General features: G+C 48.3%; 1 protein-coding gene across 1 annotated transcript; it reads left to right on the forward strand.

Moving 5' to 3' along the window:
- The first annotated feature begins 1,095 nt into the window (after positions 1–1,095).
- LOC127461664 (von Willebrand factor A domain-containing protein 5A-like) lies at positions 1,096–9,955 on the forward strand. The gene is made up of 18 exons (XM_051769679.1): positions 1,096–1,181; positions 2,751–2,809; positions 3,181–3,428; positions 3,534–3,756; positions 4,114–4,256; positions 4,413–4,527; positions 4,954–5,081; positions 5,341–5,429; positions 5,856–6,000; positions 6,290–6,369; positions 6,874–6,985; positions 7,305–7,469; positions 7,614–7,717; positions 8,062–8,243; positions 8,423–8,629; positions 9,126–9,349; positions 9,539–9,665; positions 9,852–9,955. Exons 2-18 carry the CDS (start codon positions 2,761–2,763, stop codon positions 9,929–9,931), a joined length of 2,421 nt encoding a protein of 806 aa, XP_051625639.1. The 5' UTR covers positions 1,096–1,181; positions 2,751–2,760; the 3' UTR covers positions 9,932–9,955.
- Positions 9,956–24,783: the final 14,828 nt, after the last annotated feature.

Genomic DNA, 24,783 nt, shown 5'->3' on the forward strand with positions numbered 1-24,783 from the left:
CACACTGTGATAGAACTTGAACAAAGGCAGAACCTGGACAAAGGCATCTTGAACTGCCTGTGCTGGTCACAGCTGTCACACTGTCAGCACAGCCCTTGGAGTGGTCTGATCTGAGAATCACACCAGTCTGAGAGGCAGATTGAGGGAAGCTGCCCAGGTCTGCTGAAGAAGCAAGAGCTCAGTGCTCTCCACACTCCCAGTGAGTGAAGGGCAGCCAGGATGTGCTCTGGGAGCAACATATCTGAAGTCAAATGCAACTTGGCCCCTTGAGTGTCTAGACACCAGCAGTGAGGTGGGTTGTCTCAGCCAGGGGCTGGTGCCAGGGAGGGACAAGTGTGGGCTGGCTGGGAGGAAGGAGGAGATGCACCATCCCAACTCAGCAGGTGAGAAGAAGCACCCAGGTCAAATGTAGTGTATTTGGTATATATTGAGCTTGTCTGCCAACTCTTCCCACTCCTCAGCTGGCCAGCAGGCCAGTTTTGCTTCTTTGCAATCCACTGCCTGATTAACAGCCTGGCACCAATCAGCGAATGGACCTCCCAGTCTGTAGCCAGCGCTGCAGTTCTGGCAGGGGACAGGTTCCTGGGGGTCGAGTGCCACCTCCCTGGGTGACACAGAAGAGACTAGTCTGATTGCAGGGGCCCTTGGCAGCCGCTGCCCATTGTGTCAGATGTGAGGACAGAGTGGAAAGGCCTGGCGGGGAGATTTGGAAGACTCGGTCCTGCCGAGGGCTCTGCGGTCCAGTCCGTGGCCGTGCCCGGATCAATCTGAGGCGGGAGGACACTCAGCCCGTGCGATGCCGCGACCCGCAGCACAGCGGGGAGGAGGATCCAGGGACCCTGTCAGATCCCCTCCACCGGGCATGGCCCCTCACCCTTCCCCATCCCACAACCTCCCAGGCTCCCGGATATCCAGGATCCCCACAGCCCGCACGGAACTCAGCGCCAGCTGCTCGGAGGAGGTTTGCAGCGCTCTGTCTCCGCCCCCGGCTCTGCCTCCCCGCCGGCCCATCCGTCCGTCCGGCTGCCCCCGCCTCTCTCCATCACAGTCACCCCTCAGCTGACGTAGCACTGCATCTCCCTGTCTGCCCGGGCACCTCTCACTCTGTCTTTCCATCTCTCCCTTCCTCTTCCATCTCTCCCTCCGTCAGTCGCTCCCTGCTGGCTCTGGCTTTGGTTCTGGTGAGTGTCTGCTTGATTGTGCTTCACTTCATTATTCTGATCCTGTTCCCTGTGGATTGTCCCTGTTTACTGGGGAGCTGGTGCCTCATCAGTCCATCCCCCTGACTATCCCTTACCCCTGTTCCCCTCAGGACTTATACCATATTTGCTCTGGCTGTCCACCCTGTCAGCATGATGGCAGGGTAGGGATGTTTCTGGTACTTCGACCCTGACATCCGAGAACAGAAACAGGGGAAATTGAGGCAAATGTGTCTGAACCAGAGACATTTGGAAGGCTTTGGGATGGAGGGCATTCCCTTTCACCTTCTGGCATTGGCCTGAAGACAGCCAGACATCACACCTTCCCTCCACTGCCTTTCAGGGAATTGCTCTGCAATCATGGAATACCTGAACCTGGCCTCATTTCTCTCTCCATCATATTCCCATTATTATCTGGACTTTCAACCTGCTCTCACAAACTACTCCATGAACATATCCTCAAAATAGCTATTCCTAGTGCAGCTGCATTCACACAAAACTGTTTGTGATGGGTACCTGCCCATCCATCCAGTTCAACAAAAATTCTTATGTCTCTCTGATTGTCCACCCATACATCCATCTGTCCTAAAATTAGCCTTAACTGCCAGTCCCTTCCATCCATCCCCCTGTCCATCCACCTATCCAGTCTTTCTTTCACACCTTCTCCCCTTGCTATCTCTCATTTCTCTGGTGAATGAAAAGCTGGACATGAGCTAGCAATGTGTGCTGGCAGTTCAGAAAGCCAGCTGCATCCTGGGCTACATCAAAAGAGATGTGGCCATCAGGTCGAGGGAGGGGACTGTCCCCTTCTGCTCTCCCCTCATGAGACCCCACCTGGAGCACTGTGTACAAGCACAAGAAGTCATGGACCTCTTGAAGAGGGTCCAGAGGAGGTAATGAAGGTACTCAGAGTGCTGGAGTACCTCTGCTCTGGAGACAGGCTGAGAGAGCTGGGGACTTTTAGCCTGGAGAAGAGAAGGCACTTGGAAGACCTTGCTGTGGCCTTTCAGTATTTAAAGGGAGCTTAGAAAAACAATGATGTGCAACTTTTACATGGGCAGATACTGGTAGGACAAGGGAGAATGATTTTAATGTAGAAGAGGGGAGATTATATTAGATATTAGGAGGAAATTCTTTACCCAGAGGGTGGTGAGGCCCCGGCACAGGTTGCCCAGAGAAGCTGTGGATGCCCCATCCCTGGAAATGTTCAAGGCTAGGTTGGAGGGGGCTTGGAGCAACCTGGTCTGGTGGAAGGTTTCTCTGCCCATTGCAGGGCGCTTGAACAATCTTAAACCATTGATAATTCTGTGATTCTTCAAGATTCTCCCATGGTGGGGATGTGCTGCTGAACTCTGCATTGCAGAGACACTCCTGGTGACATACCAGTGCTAATGAACAGGCATATCTGAATCTCTGGGTTTTCTCTGGCTGTGCACAGTGAGTTGAGGCTTCTCCCTATGTGTGTAGGAATGGGCAAATGACAAGGGATCATCAAATAGGGGCTGCCTGGTGTGGATCTCTCCTCTTACATAAGACCTTCCTTCTCTGCAGGTCTCCGGAAATGTGGCATCAAAGCTTTGGACTTCTAGGAAAATCCTACACCCATGACAGTGAGCTGGGGATCAGACAGGGATGTCTGGGGGATGTGGGGTGCTCCCAAAGTGGAACAAAGAAAGGAGGAGGTTGGGCAGCCTTAGAGGGAAATAGCTGGACTGGATCTTCCCAGAGTGAAACTAGGATGGGAACAATCAAGAGCATTTCCACAGGAAATGGATGGGAAACAGAGACCTGGAGGAAAAGGGAACCTGAGACGATGTGAGGCAAACACTGTTCTATGCCAGGCTCACACTATACCCTTGCTAACATTGGTCACCTGGTCTTGGTTTCCAGGGTGGGAGCAGCCAAATATTTGAAACAGTCCCAAGCACCTCTTTGTGTCCTTCATGTGTGCCTGATGGAAAGTTTGCATGTCTCTCTACAGCAACAGGATCCTTTTTGCTGGGGAAGTGGCTCTACATGCCCCTCTGCTCAGTACCTCTGTGCAGTGCTGTGGTAGATGTTGCTATCCAGGATTATGTGGCTGACGTGGCCTCAGAACTCACGTACCAGAACAAGAGTCCCATCTCCACAGAAGTCCTCTTTGTCTTCCCCCTGGGCCCACAAATGTCCATATACTCCTTCCAGGCCTGCAGTGAGGATGCCAAGGTCCAGGTCATGCTGCAGGATGAGGTACCAGCATCCAGGGATGAATGGGCAAACCACCACAGGGGTGTGGGAGGAGCAACCCATGGTCTGCCTGGTGATCAGCTTTCTGTCCTTCCCCTTCCCACCCAGGCCCAGCAGCTTCATGAGGCTACAGGGAGCTGGGAGAATCTGGAATACCTTCAGGATCAGTCTAGGTATCCAGGCAAGGTGTTTGCCTGCTTCCTGGGCACACTGTCCCCTGGCAGGGAGCTGGTCGTGACACTACGCTATGTCCAGGAGCTGTCACGGGAGCCAGACGGAGCAGCCCGGTTTGTGCTGCCACACACACTGCACCCCTACACACAACTCTACGGTGAGTGATCCTACAAGGAACCTGCCACCTCAGTCACACACCACATGAAAGGGCCACAGGGTCCCCATGTATTTATGAACAGACCGGATGCAACTTCACTTTACATCTGTAGAGGACCCACATTTTCCCCACGTGCAGCCTCCAGACAGATCCACATAACTTTCCTTGTACCCCAGGAGGGGATCCATACCTCCCACACACATTTCCCATAAACAGACTCATGGACCCCTCTAAGTACCTCATTGATAACCCCCAATTCTCTCCATATGACATATATATGGATGCCAAATGCTGTCCACCTGCTCACTCCTGCAGGGACAGCCTGGGCCCTACCTAGTACCATGTTTCTCCTTGCAGCCTGGAACTGTCACAGTAGCCACCTTCCCTACAGCCTGCTGCTCACTGCTAGCCTGCAGTCACCCCGTGGAGTAGCCAATGTCCAGGCCAACTGCTCCCTCACCCCTTTGATCTACACTGCCCAGGACCACAGCACTGCACAGGTTTGCTCTCCTGAGTATAAGGATCCCAGGAGTAGCTGGGGATGTATGTCAACACTGAGAAACAAGGGATGTGATGAGAAACTGGGATCAGTGCCTGTGCTCCTGGTCCAAAGTTGGGTCTGGTCCCTCCTGTGTATGACCACACATGTTCTTCAGGTCTCACTGGCTGGCAGCCCCCCAGGACAACATGATTTGGAGCTGCTGGTGTATTTTGGAAATCCCAGTGCAGTCAGTGCTGTGGTGGAGAAGGGAAACCCTGAGGCCCCTCCAGGTGAGTGCAGGTGGAGAGGGAATATAAGGGCAGCTCTGGCAGAAGGCATAGGGACACAGCGAGACATGGGATTCTGGGGATAAGAAATCATTGGACACTGGTTTGGGAATGGAAGGCAATTCACATGGAATCATTCGGGTCCTGGGTTGTCAGTGTGGAATTCTGGAGAAACTGTGGTGAGGTATCAGATACAGCAAGATGTGTGCAGGAAGTTTTATGTTAGAGCTCACTGGTCAGCTCTGTTGGAGACACTGAGTTGAAACATATGGGCTGTGCTATTTGTGGACAGTGCAGCAGTGTATTGAGGTACCAGTATGGGGCATCACAGCCTCTGGGATGGGGGAAGCTGAAAACACAATGAGCGTCAGAACCAGGATGAAGAGGAGGGTCCCCATATGGCTTTTATCTCATTCCCATCTCCTCCAGGCTCCCTGCTTGGTGATCCCATGGTGTTGGTGACACTGGCACCCAGCATCCCTGAGCCAGTGCCTGGGCAACGCCAGTCTGGAGAGTTCATCTTCCTCCTGGACACCACTTTTCTTGAGCATGCCCAGGTACCCTTGCAGAGCAGGGACCAGGGTGGAGGAGCAGGTTGACAGCCAGAGCAGGCATTTAGAGAGGGACAGAGATGTGAGTAGGGGCTGGTGGGACCTGAAATGGTCCTGAAGTTTCTTGCGTGCCCAGGGGAGTTCAGGACACTGTCTTGGGTCCTCCAGGGGAGTCCAGAGACTTTAGGAGGATGAGTCTACGGTCAAAGGTATCCATACCCCCCACAAGTGCCTCCCAAGACCTGCCTACTGTGTCTTTCCACAGGACTCCCTGCTCTTCCTCCTCAAAAGCCTGCCTCTGGGCTGCTACTTCAACATCTACTGCTATGAAGCAGCGTCTGTGGGCATCTACCCGTGAGCAAACATGGGGCAGACCGGGTGCTGTGGGGCTGGAAAGGGTCCTTGTGGGTATGGCTGGATACTGTGGGGCATGGTTGGGTGCTGTGGCACTGAAATGGGCACTATGGGGCAGAGTTAGATGCTGGAGGGCAGGTGTACATGCTCTGAAATTGGCTAGTGGGTATGGGCTGGAGGGCATGACTGACTACTTGTAGGGCAAGGCTGGATTCTGGGATGGGATCTTGGCTTTATGGAATAGAACCTCTTGGGGTTCTGCTGAGCAGTCCTGTAGGAATTATGAAACAAGGTTTCTTTAAGAACTAGTGTGGGGTAGGGACTTGCAGAGGAACCTGGGGCATAGCTGTGGGAAGTGCTGCAGGACAGAGTCTCAGGGAGAACTAGGGAGGGCACGGAGCTCCAAACACGCTGTGCTTCCTGCAGGCAAAGTGTTGAATATACTCAGGACAACCTGACCAATGCCCTGTGGCGCATTCCTTCCACCGGCTCCAGTCTGGGTGACACCAACCTGCTTGAAACCCTCCGCTCAGTCTACAGTACCCCCCGCCCCCGCGGGCATGCACGCCAGGTCTGGGTCAGGAGCATGGAGGGGTGGAGGGGCAGGTGTCCTGGGGAGAGAGAGGACACTGTAGTGTGGGGGAAAGGACCCACCAGAAATATACTGGTGTATGTCAGGGAATGGAGAAGTGGGTCTATAATTTTGGGTGTTTCTGTCCCTCAGTGAATAGCTCTCCCTGGGGTAGTTTTTGTACAGGGCATCTCTCTCCTTGGCCCCTCTCTCTCCAGTTTAAGGGCTTGCTTTCTCCATTTTGGGGTCCCTGTGGAGGACCCCACTACTCATGTTCCCTGTCTCTCAGCTCTTCATCTTCATGACTGGGCTACCCTCTGACAAAGAAGCCATCGCAGCTGAGGTCTGTCATCATCGCAACAGCCACCGGTAATGGGGATTCTCTGTCCTGAGTCCTCCAGTTCCCCTTTGGTTATCCAGTCATTTCCATCCCCAGTGAGGGTCCCTGTGCATCAGTGCCTGTTCCAATCCTTGGGCTCCTTCAGTGTCCCAAAGACCCTTGTCAGTCAACTCAGCTCTCCAGTGCCAAGACCCCATGAGGGAGTCTTTTCTTACTACTCTCACAACCAAGGCATTCTTCCCAGAGTGAGCAGGGAGACTGAGGCACAGGGCTTGTCAACCCCAATGTGCCCCCAAGCTCTGCTCCAGCCCCATGAGATTGATTCCAGTTCTACGCCAAACCTCAGCTCTCCTCTGCCAGCTCCCTGTCTAACCTCAGCTCCAACCCACTCCCTCACTCCCTGCTCTTCTTCCTGTTCCTTTGTTCCACACCCTAGCTTTCTTCCCCCAGCTTTAACTCCAGCCTGTGTATCCCAGCATACTTGCACCCACCTCTGGCTCTCACTTCTGACATCTTTCCCTACTTTCTCATAGGTGCTTCTCCTTCTACTTCTCTGAGGACAGCGCTGCCCTGGCTATAGCCCTGGCCAGGGAGACAGGGGGTGAAGTTACCTATGTCTCCTCCAACAACAGTATGACAGCTGTGGTAGGAACCCAAGAGCCCTAGCAGGTTCCCCTCTATTCCATAGACATGCTGACTTCCAATCACCCCAGCACATGAACTACCCACACACAACAATTGAGACCCAGCTGCCCTGGGAACCCGGGCACACAGTCTGCCCCTGACTGTAGCCCATGGACAACCTGGGGGTCTGGGCTTCTGCACCACTATAACCAACAGATCTGGCTGTGTCCAGCAAATCCAAGTGGTGCAGGCTACTCCACACATTCTACTGTCCCCCACGGAACCCTGACACTGGGATCCAAGTTGCTGCAAACTATGGTGTTCTGCCCTCTGTCCCCAGGTGTTGCAGTGCCTGAAGAGAGCCCTCAAGCCAGCAGCTGAAGTAGTCTCTCTGAGCTGGACCCTGCCACGTGGTCTGGAGGTTGAAGTGCTGGGGGGTACTCCTCAGTCTATCTTTCAGGGTCAACACAGTCTTCTCTATGCCCAGATCCATGGACAGGCACAGGTGAGAGCTGGGACCACAGTCACCCTCAGCTATCTCCCAGTAACCTCCCAGTAACCACCAGTAATCTTTCAGTAATTTCCCAATATCCCCTAGTAACCATCTTGTGTCCCCAGTAACCTCCAGTAGCTTCCCATGTGTTTCCAGGATACAACAGTGGCCAAGGGGGTCATGACTTTGCAGTGCAGCCTGGAGGGCCAGGATGTCACTCACACGATTGAATTCCCACTGTGCTCACAGGGAGATGGACGGTGAGAACCTATCCTCAGGGAAGATGCATTCCCCTCATTTCTAATGTGGACTCCAACCGAGAGGGGGCACAGATAACTTGTGCATTTCCACCTTCCACACACCATCCCAAACCTTCAGAGAACCCAGGTGTCCAAGCATGCCCTCCTTCCCTTTGACCCCACAGGGATAGGACCCAGGCACCTGGGCACCACTTCCCTCCAGACAGACAAGGACCGAGGCATCCAGGTTTTCCCTCTGTCCATCCTCAGCCCTGAGGAGACGGAACCCAAGTGTCCAAGCTCTCTCTCTTTCCTCAGTACAGAGATGATTCAGGTGCTCAGGCTTCACCCCACTCTGTTCCCAGGCTGGCTGGGCATCGTCTGGCTGTGAGGTCCTTACTGCAGAGATTGTTTCTTGAGGCTGCGAGTGGGTCAGGGGATGAACCCAGGCATCGTGCGGTGGAGATCAGCCTCGCTTCAGGGATCATCTGCCCCTTTACCAGCTATGTGGGCATTCGTACATCACAGAGGGTAACCTGGTACCGAGGTAAGGAAAGTCACCAGCAGAAAAGAGTTGGTGGGGCAGCTCCATGGGATGTCCTCATTCCACTGGAGCTGGAACCTCAGCCACAGGGCATTCCCAGGTTCCTGGGGCAGGGCCCATCACCACCAGGTGCTTCTTTCCCATGTGATTAATTCAGTCCCTTTTCCTCTTTACCCCCAAAGGGCCTCTGGCACTGTTGGCACCCTGCCAGTCACACATCCCCTGCCAGCTTGTTGAGCTTCCTGGCTCGTGTAAGGACTCTTCCTGCTATCCGGTGACCATCTGGGTCCCACCTGGCTGGCTGACAGCAGTGCGTGAGTCATGGTGTGCCCTCCGTCGGCTCACCTGTGGCATTGCTGCCCTGCCCAACCGGGGGGCTTGCTCAAAAGGTATGGGGCCTTGACCCAGATGGGAGATGTAGGGATAATCCACTGTCTTACAGGAGGGTTATGGTGCCATGTCTTGTTCATGGTGTGGAAACCGATGAGTTTTGCCTTTAATCTTCCCTTAGTTACCCTCGTATCTGAATGTCCTTCAGTAAATACGAGGCCCAGCTCAGGGACAACCAGGGAGGGGGCAGGGATGGTGCTGAACCATACACACGTTTGAACAAAATGTGTTGGGGTGTATCAAAAGAGGTAGGTATTGGGACATAGCTGGGCAGGAATGCAAGAAGAGGCAGTGGTCAAGGTTGGGGATGACTTAAGGGTGTCCAGAAGGGGCTATGGATTGGACTGCTTTGGAGACATGTAGGGGGGACTTTGGGCAGCAGGAAGCCGCCCAAAGGAGAGCAGAGATAATGCCCCGGGGCATTGCACAGGGGAGTAGAGTGGGGTCAGCTTCCTGTGATTTTCCCAATACTCCTGTTCACATCTTCTCCCACAGCACATAAACCACTACCACCGTCTATTTCTTCTCTCAAGTATGTGGATCCTACAGCATACGTGTTGCGCTCTCCAATTTTTGGGCCGTGGTCCACTGAAGCCTTTGCTGAGTGCCAGAAGCTGGTAGCACTGCAGAGTGAAGATGGCTCCTGGGCCCTCAGCTCAGGATTGGCCTCTGTGCTGGAGGTCGATGAAGCTGAAATCAAGAGAAAGATGCCTGGTGAGGTAATGGAGGAACTTCTTATGGTGACAGTGGGACAGTGGGGCAGTGGAAAAACCTTGGCTAGTGGCAACACTGGCATCCCAAGGGATGAATGAAGGGATCAGAAACCATAAGCTACAATGGATGAGGGGAAGCAGTGAGGGGACAGGCGAGATATTGGCAGTGCATGGCAGTCCATTGTTTTCCTACAGGTCATGGAACCAAGCATTTGGGCCACAGTGCTGGCTGTGACCTGGCTGCACAGACCCGACAAATGTTACCAAGACTACTGTGAACTTCTGGAGGCCAAGGCCGTGACCTGGTTGTGCAGCCGAACTGGTGAGTCTTGACCGTCCTTTTCCTGCTGATTCCCTTCTCTGTCCGGTGGGATCTGCCTCATTCCTTCGCAGGGCCGTGATTTCCTGCAGGCACGTGAAGAAGTCCTGTGTCCCCTTGCTCCTTCTATCTGTGGACTCTTCCCCCCTGCCTGAGACATCTAAAGCCTCTGTCTCTCCCTGATTGCAGTGTCTCAGCTGGACAAGTGTCTGGAGGCAGCCAACAACCTCCTTGGGAGTAGTGCAAAGCCAAATATCTTCAGGCTCTGAGTTCACATATGCCTTGATACAGACCAACAGCACCTGCAGAAAGTATAACCCAAATTCACACACTGTGCTGGGATACCACTTTTGCTACCAGCTGGGGGTCTTACATTGTAGATTAATTCTCGCTGTTTATATATTATACTATTTAGGTTGAACCTGTACCATGCTGAGCTCCTCAAGAGAAAAACTCCAATTCAGCCCCTCCAAGTGTTTAGTCTCAGTGGAGGTGGCAGTGGGAAGGAAGCCCTGTCCTTCCTGAATTAGACTTTGGCAAATACCTACTGGGTCCCACAAAGGTGGTGCTTAGGGACATGGTTGGACCTAGTTGTGGACTTAGAAGTGCTGGTTTAACAGTTGGACTCAATGATCTTTTCCAAACTAAATTATTTTATGATTATGGTTTCTGTTTGACAAGAGAGTGCTTTGCACACTAGAAAAGATCAGTGTTTAGTGGTATCAACAGCATGTACCATTGCAGAGGCTCACAATGAAGGACTCCTGCTGCATGTCAGTTGCCGACCTCTTTGCTTTCCCCCAAAAGTCCAGGTTGTGTCAGAAACTCCCATATCTTTCCTTCACCATGTAAACCAATCATTTTGGAAGTAAAACTCTCATCTTCATCAGACTCAGCCCATCATAAGGCTTAAAAGAGCTCAAGTGACATGAGACTGATTTGAAAACTATCAGTATGTTGGAGGTGGAACTTCAGGAGCTTTTGATTAACAAACCAGTCATGCAATTTACTCCCTCTGCCTCTGGGTCCTGAATTCATGGGTGTCACTCCATGTTAGCAAAGTCTCTGCTTCACTTCCCAATAAACAGTGAATCTTCTGTAAGCCAAAAGGTGTGACATAGCCTTTGTTTCTCTTGGGCCTATGATCCTTCCTTCCAGGGACCATCTATGATCCGCCAGGAGGGACAGGAAAGGACGTCCCCATAGCTGTGTATTGTAATACACAAAATAAGGTGCTGCCATTGGTCTTGGAAGAGCACAGAGTTCTAGGTTAGCAGGACAGCAGCTGAGGGCTTGTCAGACTTTTTCTAGACATCTTTTATCTTGAATTTATTTCAGCTAGTGGCAATAGCAACACTTTGCCCACCAGATACATGACTGATGCCTAATTTATTCTAGCTGTAGCAGAAATGTTTTCAGGTGATTAATGTCAAACTTGGTTTTAGCTTTAACTTTTTAATTCCATTAGAGTTTACATCTCTGAAACTAAATGCTCTTCTCCCTTGAATATTCACCTCTGCTGTCTGGAACAGGCACAGCAAAAATGTCTCTGCACTCAAACCCACCTCTTCCCTTGGAAGTCCATGGGGAGACATAGGAATCACCTTTCTCAGAGAGACAAATGACATAGGGAATGTGCCCTCCTACACTCCTTGGGGTGTAGGAGGAAAGAAGGGCACTGAGGACCTCACATTTTGGAGAGGTGAATCATGACTGTGATGAAATACCCATAGCTCAGCTTACTTCAGTCACCAACAAATGTATTGTTTATCCAGGAAGAGGTTTTGGGTTCTTCCCTCCAATAGGCTCCCAAGGGTGATTCATCTGATGGAACTTAATTAGTCTACATGGCCTGGAGAAATACCAGGCTCTGCTTTCTCCCTGTTGACCATTGGAAAGGCTGAAAGGGCAGCCCCAGTGACCCACAGGTGCCTAATTCTGAAATTATTAACCCCATTAGAGTCTTCTGCAAGATTGGAGCTGAGTGCTCTTCTCAGATCCTCACCAGGTTCTGCTGCAGCAGCTTAGAAAAGCCAGTGCTTGCTGCCTATGAGAAATAAATAATCTGGTTTTATTATAAGCAAATTGATTTTAGTAAAAAGCAGGGGGTGGTGAGATTTATTTCCTCTCTTTCATTTAATTCCAGGAGTTTTAGGTGCCTTGTGGAGACTGTAAGGTGAAAGGCCCCATCTGGGTCTGACACCAAGGAAACGTCGTGGCCGGGGTAGGGAAAAAATATATAAAAATGGAAAATATACCCTGGCCACGTGGCTGGCCTTTGAGTGCAGAGAGACCCCTCTGTACCTAGGAGTACGTCATCAATCAATCAGGAGGGAGGGTAACACTCCCTCCTGAGTTCGAAAAATTACCTTTTAAGGTAAAATACCTTACACCTGCTGAATATTTAGCAGCTAATGTAACCAAAAGGGTATGAAAGGGTGCGTTTTTCAAACGGCAGTGTGCTCGGACCAGGTCACAAGTTCATGCACCCAGTGCGCTGTTAACAAAGCTCTTTGTTTCACTGTATTTGGCCATCTTCTAAATTTTAATTAGAGATATTTCTCACACTGCCCCACCTCAGTTTCTCTTTCTTAGAGCAGACTGAAATGCTTTGGAGGTTTGGGGAAGGACAACCATTGCCCAAGATGTAGAAACAGTTTGCGTCAGCTCATAACTTCCACCCTCCACAGAGATACACTTGTGCAGTGCTCCCTCCCTGAAATCCTAAGGGAAAGACACTCCATGACACTGATTACATCCATAACACTAGGAAATGGCACCCAGGTGCTTCAGGCCCGGAGCTCAATCTGTGGAAGGAAAAGTGAAAGAGCTAAACTTTTTATTGGCCTTCCTGTGAGAGAAGGGTTTTCAGACTGAATAGGGAGGGAAGTGACATGGGGCAGAACAGGTGACAGCAAGGCCTGAGTCTTCATTTCCAGGCACTACCACAGGAAAGGTCTTCACACTCTTCATTCACAGTGTTGAATGAGGGAATCTCTCCTAATTGCACTTGTCATCAGTGTCTCCAGACTAAGTTCATCCTGACCTGGGAGAAAGGTGTATTAAACTTTGGGACCATCACCTTTTTGAGCAAATTATTCAACCCAAGACTTTTATGGACCACCTGAATGCTTTCCTTTAGCATCTCGAGAAAATTAGCTTTTGTGCTTATCCACAACTTTTATAGTTCTACACCTTTTTGCTTTTTCCTAGCGCATTTTCTCATACCAACATCTTCTTGCTAGCAAGGTAAGACGCTAATGTTAGGTGAGGCCGGGACTAACGACTGCTTCATTGAAACGCTAAATAACCTGGACACACTAGGTAAATTTCATAAGGGAAACCCCATCTCCTTGTAACTACAGCTGGGGGAAGGGAGGGCTCAGGTTTGTTTTGGTTATTTTTTTTCTTTTTTTTCCTCTCTTTCCCTCGGCGGCTGGGATTTTGCTTTTGGCTGGACTCGGGAGCGATGTGGGGAAGGGCGCTCCGAGTTCATCTTTTTGGTCAGATCAATGGCTTCTTCAAGCCCCGAGGAAGGTCCCAGTTTCCCCTCCGACCCCTCGTGACCTGCTCTGCCCACGGCCCACGGAACGCCTGTTCCCGGGTGAGAGCCCTGCGGTGCTTGCGGTGGGGCGTCACACGCGACCGCTGCTGTCACAAAGACTGCCAGTACCTTGTGGGGGGTTTCCCTTTCTTCGAGGAGGGAGGTGTCTCCCTGTTCATAGCTGGATGGACTGGCACCCCTGTCCCTTGCCGACCACCGGCCCCGTGGCCGAGGGCTGGGGCCCGCCCTGGGGTTCGGAGCAACCGCCATGACTGGGATCCGCCATTGCCCTCGTGGGGCCTTCCGGAGCGCCCCCTGCCGGCCGTGGAGACACTGCACCCCTCCGGATCCAACAGCGCCCCCTGCCGGCCGTGGAGACACTGCACCCCTCCGGATCCAACAGCGCCCCCTGCCGGCCGTGGAGACACTGCACCCCTCCGGATCCAACAGCGCCCCCTGCCGGCCGTGGAGACACTGCACCCCTCCGGATCCAACAGCGCCCCCTGCCGGCTGTGGAGACACTGCACCCCTCCGGGTCCAACAGCGCCCCCTGCCGGCCGTGGAGACACTGCACCCCTCCGGATCCAACAGCGCCCCCTGCTGGTCATGGAGACACTGCACCCCTCCGGGTCCAACAGCGCCCCCTGCTGGCCGTGGTTATAACTGCACCAAAAGGCAAAAAGGACTTAATTGTTTTCGGTAGGAGTTTGGTTACGGGATTATTGCTTCTTTCTGTTGTGTTACCTGAATATATATATTTACATATATATTCTTTAGTCATTATTGTCATCAACATGGCTAGGCTTCTATCCACGCTTGCTACAAGGACGCTGATGACTAAAAAGGCCAATGGAGACAGACAAGTCCAGTTGCAAAAGACACAGTAGAAAGTCTCCTTAGGCGGTATTGGCAAGACACGGTTCTTTCTGCTTTGTCTTTTCTCCTCAAGAATGATTCTGCGTGTGTGTTCAAAAGAAGCAGCAGCGTTATGTACAGTGTGTCTCCATGTCTCCCGGTTGGAGGCCAGAGTAGACCAGTTATGTTGATCAATATGGCCAAGGCTGAGATGTTGTTTCAGGGAGCCCTTGTATCTCCTCTTCGGGGCTCCTCTCTTGTGGCAGCCGGTGGCAAGTTCACCACAAAGCAAGATCTTAGGGAGGCAGTAGTCCTCCATCCTGAAGATGTGGCCTGCACAATGCAGCTGTGTTCTCAGCAACGTGGCCTCAAAACTCTTTAGTAAAGAGCTGTTATTTTCCTTTTCCACAGCTTTTCAGCTGGAGCTTTTTAATTTAGAAGTTATAATTACTCAGAGGGAGGAACTTGGTTTTTCTCATGTCCCACCCTCTTTAGCAAACATTTCTCTCGTTAAACTGAGATAACAACATTGGGAAAACTCTTGGATAAAGTCTGACCAGAGGGTTCTGTTCCTCATGCACGGTGTAAGGGGGGTACTTTTGAATTAGATGATCAATGGAACATAGAGGCGTGAGAATGGAATCATATTAGGATGTGAAACCAGCTAGAGTATGGTACAATGTAACTTCATGGCACAAGCTAATTGTAAGGTCCATTGTGCTTTTTAACAAGTCAGCCTGATATCCCCTATTATCGGAGCTGAGTTCTTCCTTGGTTTTGCTACATATTGCAAGATAGATACATCGACCCTTGAAACACAATGGTAGAGGTCATACATAGGGGTGAGAAAGATGATGATGGGAGGAAGATTATGTGGGCAGGGGTCGCTCGCCCCTTGCCCTACAAGTAGGGCATGCGCAGACTGCTGCCATGAGGTAATGATCAGGCGGTGTTTGGCTGCCATTCAGGCATCACCTTATACTGCGTACTGGCCCTACGTAGTGTAATGTGGAACTGATAAAAATGGGGTGTTGGAGCTGCTGAGTTGAGTGATACTCATCCTACCACCGAGACTGTGTTGCTCTGCGGGGACGCCCGCTAAGCATGGGTACCGACCAGCTGCTGCAGATCCTGACAGCCCTGGCCTGTCTGTGTGGGTAAGCACAGTTTTTTGATAGGAAGCAACTGAGAGAACAAACTTTTTAATATCCTTTTAGTGTTCCTTTAATTCCCCTTTTATGTTTATACTATTTTTTCCTTTAGTTTCCCTTTTTACTAACCAATATTGTGTTATCCATAATATTGTGTTAAGATCCTTTTTTGGTATCCCTTTTTCACCAGTTAATACTGTATTAAATACTGTTTGTAGTATTTGTTTTAATGCCACCTGATAAGATAGTTACTTTGTATCCTTTTTTAGTTTTTAATTCCTCTTGCTAAGTTTATTACTATTATTATTATTCTCACTGTAATAAAAGATATTTTGTGTGTTTGAGTATTTTTTGGCACTTGTCTTTATTCTGGACATGTATCCGAATGTACTGCTACACACGGGCGCTACGTGATGCTTCTTTCCCACTTCGTTCCCTGTTTACTCAGCTTCTTCCTTGCAACATGGATCACAGAGTCCCAAAGCCATAGTTAAAAGCTCAGAGGAACTTGGTACCATAGTGCCAGTTCTTCTACTGGCAGAAGAAAGGGCATCTGACGTGATATGATATCAGCCGTGTGTTTTCCTCAGTTTTTGTCATGGCACAGGGTTTTCAAATCATCCTACCTCACAGGTTGAGGTGTCTGGAGAAGATCTTTTCCTCCTGTGCTACACTCGGAGATGCTATTTTGCTGTGATCTCAGTAAGAAAAGCACTCAGACCCTGTAAACAGTAAGCAGTTTATTATATGGTGGGGTTTTCACTGATGATTTCCTTGCTACTCTCATTCCATGACATTTGAGCTGGCCTTGAGAAGCCCATGCTGGAGCAGGTGGATGGAGGAAGGAGGCTGTGACCCCGTGGGAGGCCCAAGATGGAGCAGGGTCCTTCTGGAGACCTGCAGCCCATGGAGAGGGAAGCCCACACTGGAGCAGGTTTTCCCAGGTAGGACTTGTGGCCCCTGTGGGGGACCCACGCTGCTACAGCTCATCCGTGAAGGACTGACCCCGTGGAGGAGTGACCCACGGGACAGCAGGTTGGGAAGAGCTGCTGCCCGAGGTGTGGACTCACACCGGAGAGGTCCATCAAGGATGGTCTCCAGTGGGAGGGACCCCACGGGAGCAGGGGAAGGACTCCAACTGCTCTCCCTGAGCAGTGGCAGAAACAACAACTGACCGTAACCCCCATTCCCTGTCCCCCTGCAGCACTTGGGGGGAGGAGGGAGAACATGGAAGGAGGGGTGAGAGGAAGGTGTTTTTAAGACTATTTTATTTCTCACTCTTTGGCTCTTATGCTGTTAGTAATAAATTTAATTAATATCCCCACTTTGAGTCTGTTCTGCCCGTGAAGGTAATCGGTAAGTGAACTCTCCCAGCTCTTATCTCAACTCATGAATCCTTAGCTGCTTTTTTTTTCTCTCCTCTGTCCAGTTGCAGGGGGACAGTGAGAGAGTGGCTTTAGTGGGTACTTGGCATCTGGCCAGGATCAACCCACTACATCCTTCTAATTTCCTGCAAGTTTCTGTACTTCCAGTTTCTCCAGACAGCTTGTTATTTATTGTCCCTGTTAAGCTAGTTCTGCCTTTCCTGAAGAATCAACCCTTGTCCTGCATTTGTTCTATCACTGATGTTATTGTAGGATCCATCCTACAACATGATAATTAGCTGGATACACTCACAGAGCAGTTCAGCAATCAATGTTACCTTCTGTCTCACCAGCAAAAAGCCAAGTTTATTTGCACTGGTCCCTTTTTCACTTACTGTGAATCTGAGATTTAAATCTTCTCTTGCACATTAAGTTGCCTTTCTCCTGCTGATAGCAAAAGGAATTCTGTCCTTTACACCTGGGAAAAATTTACTGGGAGTAACTTCAGGCATAGCAGTTGGGCTGTTGAAGCCTGAGCAAATGCCCATTCCTTTTTTATTCCATAGAGAGTAATAGGTACCTCCATCAGTCAACTCATCTGTCTAGTGGGGAGTGTTCCTAGGATGACATCTCTCCAAGAACCCTGTCCTTTTTGTACACTACACATGGAGCCCCTAAAGGGAATATGAATACAGCTTCATGTGTGCAGAACACTACTTTATCTCTAATAATATTGTCTTTCACAAATATTCCCTTGCTCGTAGGTGCCCTTTCTGACAAGAGGAGAAAAGAAAGACTGAAAACACTGCCTTGAAAAAGGGAATGGGAAAACCAGATGTCACTGAGAGAGTTTCTCCTGCTGGGATTCAGGAACACACCTGATTCCAGGTCCTTCACCTCCTCCTCTCTCCCACTGTCTGTGCTCAGGAACATCATCATTGCACTGGTCATGACACAGCAGCATCCCACAGCCCAGTGTATTTCTTTTCAGTGAAAATGTGCAACTTGGAGATCTACTAAACTTCCATCTAATGTGCCCAGGCTGTTGACTGGGGACGGGACCATCTCTGCTCAGGACTGTATGGCTCTGCTCTATTTCTTTGAACTTCTTGCAGTGTTACCTGCTGGCCACCATGTCCTACAGTCAGTACCTGGCCATATGTCACCCCATGCTGTGTACAAGAGGGATGAACTGGAAGGTGTGTTTCCAGCTGGTGGCTGGTTTTTGGTTTCCAGGAATGACTAGTTCCACAATCATCACATAACTCTCAAGCCAATTGAAGATTTGTGGCTCCAGCCCAACTGACTACTTCTGTGATTTGATCTCTTTATAGAGCTCTCCTCCAGTGACACCAGGTGCTGTAATGATCATCCCAGATGTAGTCTTTACAGTTTCGTTCACCCTGGTGTCCTCTGTCTGCATTACAGATGCCATTCGGAGCATCCCACTGAGCACTGGGAGGCAGAAAGGTATCTCCGCTGTGTGTGAGAAGTCAAAGCCTTTTCATACACCATTGTGGTCAGCATTTTGTAAGGGACATTAAGGGACATTTCTGTGGCCTTCAAATAGACAGAGATATTGTCTATTTGCTGCCTGGGACATCTTCACTGAGAAAACTGAACAAAATCTCCTTTTTCTACACCATCCTCACAGCCCTGATCAACCCACTGTAAGCCTGAGGAACAGAATGGTCAAGCAAGCCTGGAAAAGCTATCAGGGAAGCTGTGGCCTGCACTGAGAGTGCACACTATCTGTCACCATGGCTACAGAACTCCTATTTCTCCTCCAGACTGTAGGGTTGATGTGGAGGGAATATATGATGTACCAGGTATGTCTCTGAAGGTGTCTGGCTTTAAATCCCTGGGTGTTTGGGATAGTAAAAAAAAAAAAGATGTCAAGCATGTGGTCTAAGGGTGGCAAGACAAATAGCATGGAAAAACCTGATTAATAGTTTGTGAAACCCTTTGAAGTTTGGGAAGGAGAAACTTTCAGAGACCAAAACCCTTTGGTGTTTTGTTTTTGCAGGTGGAAATATTTGAAACTTCAAACGGAAGCTGATGTAGCTGAGATAAAGCAAAACCAAAATGAGGAAAGCTTCTGCATGAAAGCTCTTAAGTCAGTTTGAACCAGGATCATCCTGTTGTAAAAAAATCCCTGGTTCTATGCTGAATCAAAATGAGCTGTTGCTGTTTGTTGTGAACAAGGTTAGCTTGTTATGGGTACTGAGGAGAAAACAAGGCTACACACACACAGACTTCAATTTTGGGACTTGTCTACTCATAATTTTCAGTGTTCCCCTTTTATTCTCTCCTAAACAGCACCTGGTGTTTTTATTTTAGTCAACTGGAATTCCCAGGATCATCCCAAATCAGTGCCTTGATCCCACACATTCACACTCACATCATGTGATGGCTGTGTTCAGCCACGAGAGAAAAACACACATTATCATGCAGACTGTTTGAAGTTGTTTTCCACTCTGAGACATAACATCCTCTCTGTCAAAGCACTTAGCCAAAGTCGATCCTCCCTTTTGATTCCAATTAACTAAATGCAGGTGCAGAGTGATTCAGCTTGTTCTCACAGTTTGCTTAATAAGCACCCAAAGTCTTTATCAGATTATTAATGCTCCCCTCCTTTGCATATGTGTATATGTAGATATCTGTCTTTATTTCTGCATATTTGTGCAGCTATGTGCACAAAATATACTCCTGGCCTATCCTGTCTGTCCTCATCTGTGCTGTCTATTCATAATCACGAAGCAACCTACACTTCTCCACAGTGAAAATAGCTTTGGCTTTCACTTTCTCTTGGCACTTAAGGAATATAATGTTTTAACTCCCAGTGGAAGCTTTCAATTTCAGTGTCAAACAAATCTCAGAACATCCAGAGACCATCACCCACGCCCTCCCATTCAGAGCAAGTGGATGTGCTCCTTCCTTGTCCAAGGAGTTCCTTCAGGAGAGCTGAGGTGGGAGCTAAGTGGGACAGAGCCTTTCATTTGTGAAATAGCAGCCTAAAGTTTGTTGAGTTAGTTCAGGAACAAGCTGCTGCTACAATATGACAATATACCGCGATAGGAGTTCTCAGAACAGACAGGTTTGGGTGTCCTGTTCCCACAAGTATTTTGCACTCACTGTATCATCTTACCAGCAGTTGTCACCAAAGCCATCTTACTCAGAGGAGCCTGTGTAATCTTGCTCACAATTTTTAATCATCATTGCTACCCAAAATGAAAAAAAAACACAGGGAAACAGAGTATAGGTCCTTATATTTTTTTAATCTGTAGGGCTGCCATACCTTGCAACAGCTGAATTATCAGATCTATCTGAGAATTTGGGGCTCTTTTCATGACTCTTCACATGATTTATTTTCTGTTATGAGTTAAGATACTCTGATTTTCCATGCTGATTTATAAATTAGTCTGCTCTTTTAAGGTCTTCAGAGCTTTTATGCTTTTTAAGTGATCCATTTCTTCCCTAAAGATTTCATTTGGATGAACTAACTGCCCCTTCCCAGCTAATAGTCTTTGTCCAATTATGGGCTTTATTAAATGCCTGTGAATGTGCAATGGAGCCACCTGAATATCTTCCCTCAGTCTGGAACCACTCACTTTGTTTGACAGTACTATGTGGAGAGGTTTAATTATGTGCTGAGCATAGACATTACTGACAGATATTTATCTCCCTTCCTTCCTCAGAATGTATTTTTTATTTGGGATGAGGATTTTAACACTGATAGCTTGTTTACAATTGTGAATGTTTTCTTTCTATTTTTGACTTTTCATTATTCAGAAAAGCACTGGTGGCTACTGAGGGTAAATCAGGTCCTAAAGAGATCAAGACCTGCGAGTATTAGAACAAGAGAAAGAAAACATTTCAGAAATATCTGTTGACCAAGAAACGTAGACTGTTTTCATGTATGTGTAATTAGATTGCATTTATATTTATATGTTTGGATTACATAAAGGAATAGAATGGAATACTTCCTTCCTTCCTTCCTGGCGACCAGGAAGGAAGGCCTAAAGTCAAAATCATTACACTGTTTAAATTGTTTCTTTGTCTTATACCTTTTGTTATTAATATTGTTGCTGTACTATTCATTTTTTTATCTCATTGCTCTTTCCAGTAAATTATTCTTATCTCAACCTTTGCCTTTTGTGTCTGCACCTGGAGGGGGAGGGCAGAGTGAGAAGCGGGGTGGTTTTATTGGGAGCACTAATTGGAGAATACCATTACTAAACCACTACAGAGATCTATCAAAAACTTGAATTAAACTCTAAATGTGATTTGCCCTCTATATGTAGAAGGACCCCTACACTAGCTACCATGAAGGAAATTAACTATCCCAGACAAAACCAGCACAGTCCATTAGAAAGACAGACTGGTACTGAGAATTATTTGAATGGACTATATACATGCTCTGAAAGAAATCTTCTCAAGTTTTAAAAATGCAAACACAAAGTCTTATGTCTGGGATAAAGAAACAGTATGTAACAATGCTCTGGGGTTGGGAGCAGAAAATAGCTGGTATCCAGAAAAATATCTGTTCATCCAGATACACAAGTAAGATGTACCTCTACAGTGTGGCCTTGCAGTAACTAAGGCCAACTACATTCTGATCTATAGGAAGCAGTGACTGCTGCTTCCTATAGCAGTCACTATAGGAAGTGATCCCTCTCTTTGTTAGAGCCCATTGGACTCATTTCCCTATTTTCAGCCTTCCCAGAACAAGAAAGACATGGAGTTATTGTAATAAATCCAATGGAGGACAAATTAAAGATAGAGGAAAAGGCTGTGAGGGAGAACTTATTGCTGTCCTCCTCTACCCAATAGAAGGGTTTAGAGAAAACTGATTCAGAATTTTCTTGAAGGTGTACAGTGCCAGGGTGAGGAGCATAAGACATAAGCTGTACCATGGCAGCTTAACTCAGTTTAAAAAACACCTTTCTTTTACCAAGAGTGGACAGGCATCAGAATAGGAGCCAAGACAGAGCAGGACATTGCCACAGAGATACTAAGAGATACTCCAAACTCAACTGGATATGTCCATGAGCAATTTTCTTTTAAACAGGAGGCTGGACTGGAAACTCGCAGAGATCCCTTCATCCTATATGATTCTGTAATTTGCTGATCCTGTAGCTGTGAGATCAAAAATGGGTTACTCTTACTAAAATTCACATACCATTAACAAACAAAAAAAAATGAGCAAAGAATTTATTGATTAGCCAGGTTTTACCTGTTGACTACTGAGATGATCCTGGCATGTAATTCACAATACTGTTGGAAATCACATACAAGTATTCAGGCTTATGGAGCTTAGCACAGAAGGACATTTGCTCTTGTGCTTGTGGGATTATTATCTATAGAGTAAAATAAACCATGAACTTTCTAATTCATTCCCTTATGACCCAATCCCTATATCTCCAAAACAATACTGTTCTGGTCTTCTTTTTTTTTGATCCTGTGAGTAAATCTCACAGATGTTTCAGAGAGAGGGTCTGAGATTAATCACTGGCACAGTGCAGTCCTCAGAAAACACAGCAATAGGCAGATTCATAGGACAGATAACTCTTTATTCAGTATTTTCTCTCCATGCTTTTCTCCAAGGAACTTCATAATCCTTGTCACAGTCATCAGTGATCCATGGTTTTACAACCCCATGTACTTTCTGCCTGCCTGCCTGGCCTTTCCAGGTGTCAGTGACTCTCTAACCAATGCTCCTAGTTTACTCATGATGACTTTTTTAGATTTGATTGGACAACAGGTGCAGAAACAGGTTTAAAATGCTCTGACCTGCAGGTAAGGGCCTTCTTTGTACTCCCTCTCTGCTGTCTCCTCTCTCCTCTCCCCAGCAGTTTAGCTGTCTCTGTTCAAGGTCAGGACTGATACAATATGGTTGTTTAACCTTGTATTAATTTGATGTGAAACAGCTAAATTGTAAGAAAGTTGTGGGAAATCTCATCTGGAAATTGGTTCAGGACTGAAGTGTTTAAGCTTGATCTCTCTTCTTTTTTCTTGTCTTGCCTGTTCTGCATGTATGCTGTGCCTGGCCTTATATCTTGCTGGCTTTTACTTCATCTTGACTACCTAATTTCCTGGTCTAGATTTCAACCTGTTCCACTGCTATGGACTTGTCTAAATGACGTGGGAGTATCATGGCCTTGTTTTGTCCCAGAGCCGAGCTGCAGTGCAAACAGGAGCTGGATGCAGTAAACTATGGCAAACGGGACAATGCAAACAAGACACGAAGGATCTCGGATCAATAACAGGCAATAGAACAACACCTGAAAGCGCTGAAATGATGTAATTGTGGGCTTTCTGATTAGTAGCCTGCACTAATCTGCTGTAGTAAATGTCAGAAGGGAACACTGCTACTCTGTGCAGATACAGGGCACCTGAAGAGAAGTCATCACATGTTTGTGCCAAACTGCTACCCAAGAACCAGTCCAGTTTCCAAGCCAGTGTAAATGTCTCGGGTATTTTAAGAGATCCAAAATTACTTTGAACCTTTCCTTTCAGAAAGATAGTCCCCTTTTGTGATAGAGCTAAACATCAAGATCTGCTTAGAACAAAGAACAACTAGACACACCCGGAGGATGATTGAATATTAATTCAAGAATCTAAGTAGAATGAGATGCTTATGCCTGTACAAATGAAATTAACTGCAGTCAGTATATCCAAGGTCCTCTCTGAATGTACGGTCAGGGCACACCCCTACAGGATATGATCACATCTGCCCTGAAACAGAGATGTCTGCAAAGTAAAGAATGCACAATATATTCTGTTTCCATTTGGCTAACATACGAATACTACAGTGTAGTGGTTTGAATCTTGTTTTCCCCCAGAGGCTAAGAAAAAAAGTGGTAAACCCCAAGGGGTGGAAACCCCTGGAAGTTTTGAAGTTTGGCCCAATGGGCGCTCCTGCAAAATGTAAACATATCACAAGCACCGGAAGAGAAGAGTTGTAGTTTGGTTGATAGGAGAGGTGACCATGTTGTAGAGCCACGAGGAAGGGGCTCGGAGCCCCTTGGGGCCTCTGGGGCCTCCCAGCCCCTGGCTGGGGGGGGACTGCAGAGACTTGGAACAGTGTTAGACTGGACTAAGTGTCTGTAGTATGCCGGGAGATGTTTTCTCTACTGTGCGTGAGCAGAGACTGCAGCGGCAGACGCAGCATCCAGAGACTCTGGCAGAGAGCCAGGACAGATAAGAACTGAACCGGAGAAGCAGAAGAGATGCAACTGAATAAGGAAGACACTGAGTTGTGTCGGAGAGCCGAGAAGGAGAGTCAGCAGCTGAGAGACAGAGTTCTGGGGGTAAGAACTGTACTACACTCCCCAAACTCCTTTGAGACCTCCTGGAAGGAGGAAGATGATGGACTCTTGCTTGAAAGAGCCTTGAAGTGCGACATGCACTGCAGAAAGGAGCTAGAGAGCTCCAAGAGGAATGCAGAGGGGGGCAACCTTGGCTTTTCCCCCCCCTCGCACTGCTGCCAAGGTGGCAGCCTGAGGCAGTGGCACAGAGGCCCTGCAAGGAGCTTGAATCTCCTGGAGATACCAGACCGTCACGAAGACCCCCCCTGTGTCTTTGTGGTATGACCGTGGTGGAACGACCTTGTCTGGGGTTACGAAGCCCACGGAAGACCCCTTTGCCTGCGTCAAGGGGCCTCGTGAGTGCTGGCAGAAATCCAGCTATCAGCTGCTGCATTCAAGAGAAGGAGAATCTGCTGCCTTAGAAGAGACTCCCGCCTTGAGACTGGAAGCGATCTGTCCTTCTTTCCCTCCTGGACTTTTATTTGGAGGGGAGAAGAGATCTGATCCATTGTAAATACTATATGTCATGGTAGAGATAGTTGTGATTGTGTGTATAATGTGTTATAGTATTTATTTGTACAGTCATTGTAATATATTCCCTTTCCCCCACTTTGAGTCTGGTGTGTTTTGTCTGGAAAAAAACCATCTCACATTAGATTGAGATGAGGGAGGGGGCTTAGACTAGGGAATTGGATTTTTGGGGCTATCTCAAACCATGACATACAGGAAACATTATTACACCATAAAACACTCTGAAGTACTCTGAAGTATTTATTTTCTCAATGATTGCTGGAGCAGGAATCCCTGAGTGGCTACAGTAAACCCACCTTTGTTCACACCCAAGAAAGTTACAGATTTCATAGCAACTTTGTTCCTACCGTGATGCTTAGACAGAAT

The sequence above is a fragment of the Manacus candei genome, unplaced genomic scaffold (genome assembly GCF_025592945.1).
Source record: "Manacus candei isolate 608988 ecotype Guabito, Panama unplaced genomic scaffold, ASM2559294v1 h1tg000112l, whole genome shotgun sequence".
In the NCBI taxonomy this organism is placed as follows: domain Eukaryota; kingdom Metazoa; phylum Chordata; class Aves; order Passeriformes; family Pipridae; genus Manacus; species Manacus candei.

Coding starts and splice junctions, on each gene's coding strand:
- LOC127461664 (XM_051769679.1), top strand. CDS start 2,761: ATGTGGCATCAAAGCTTTGGACTTCTAGGAAAATCCTACACCCATGAC. Junction 7,470..7,613: donor AGATCCATGGACAGGCACAG/GTGAGAGCTGGG, acceptor ATGTGTTTCCAG/GATACAACAGTGGCCAAGGG. Junction 8,630..9,125: donor CCGGGGGGCTTGCTCAAAAG/GTATGGGGCCTT, acceptor CTTCTCCCACAG/CACATAAACCACTACCACCG.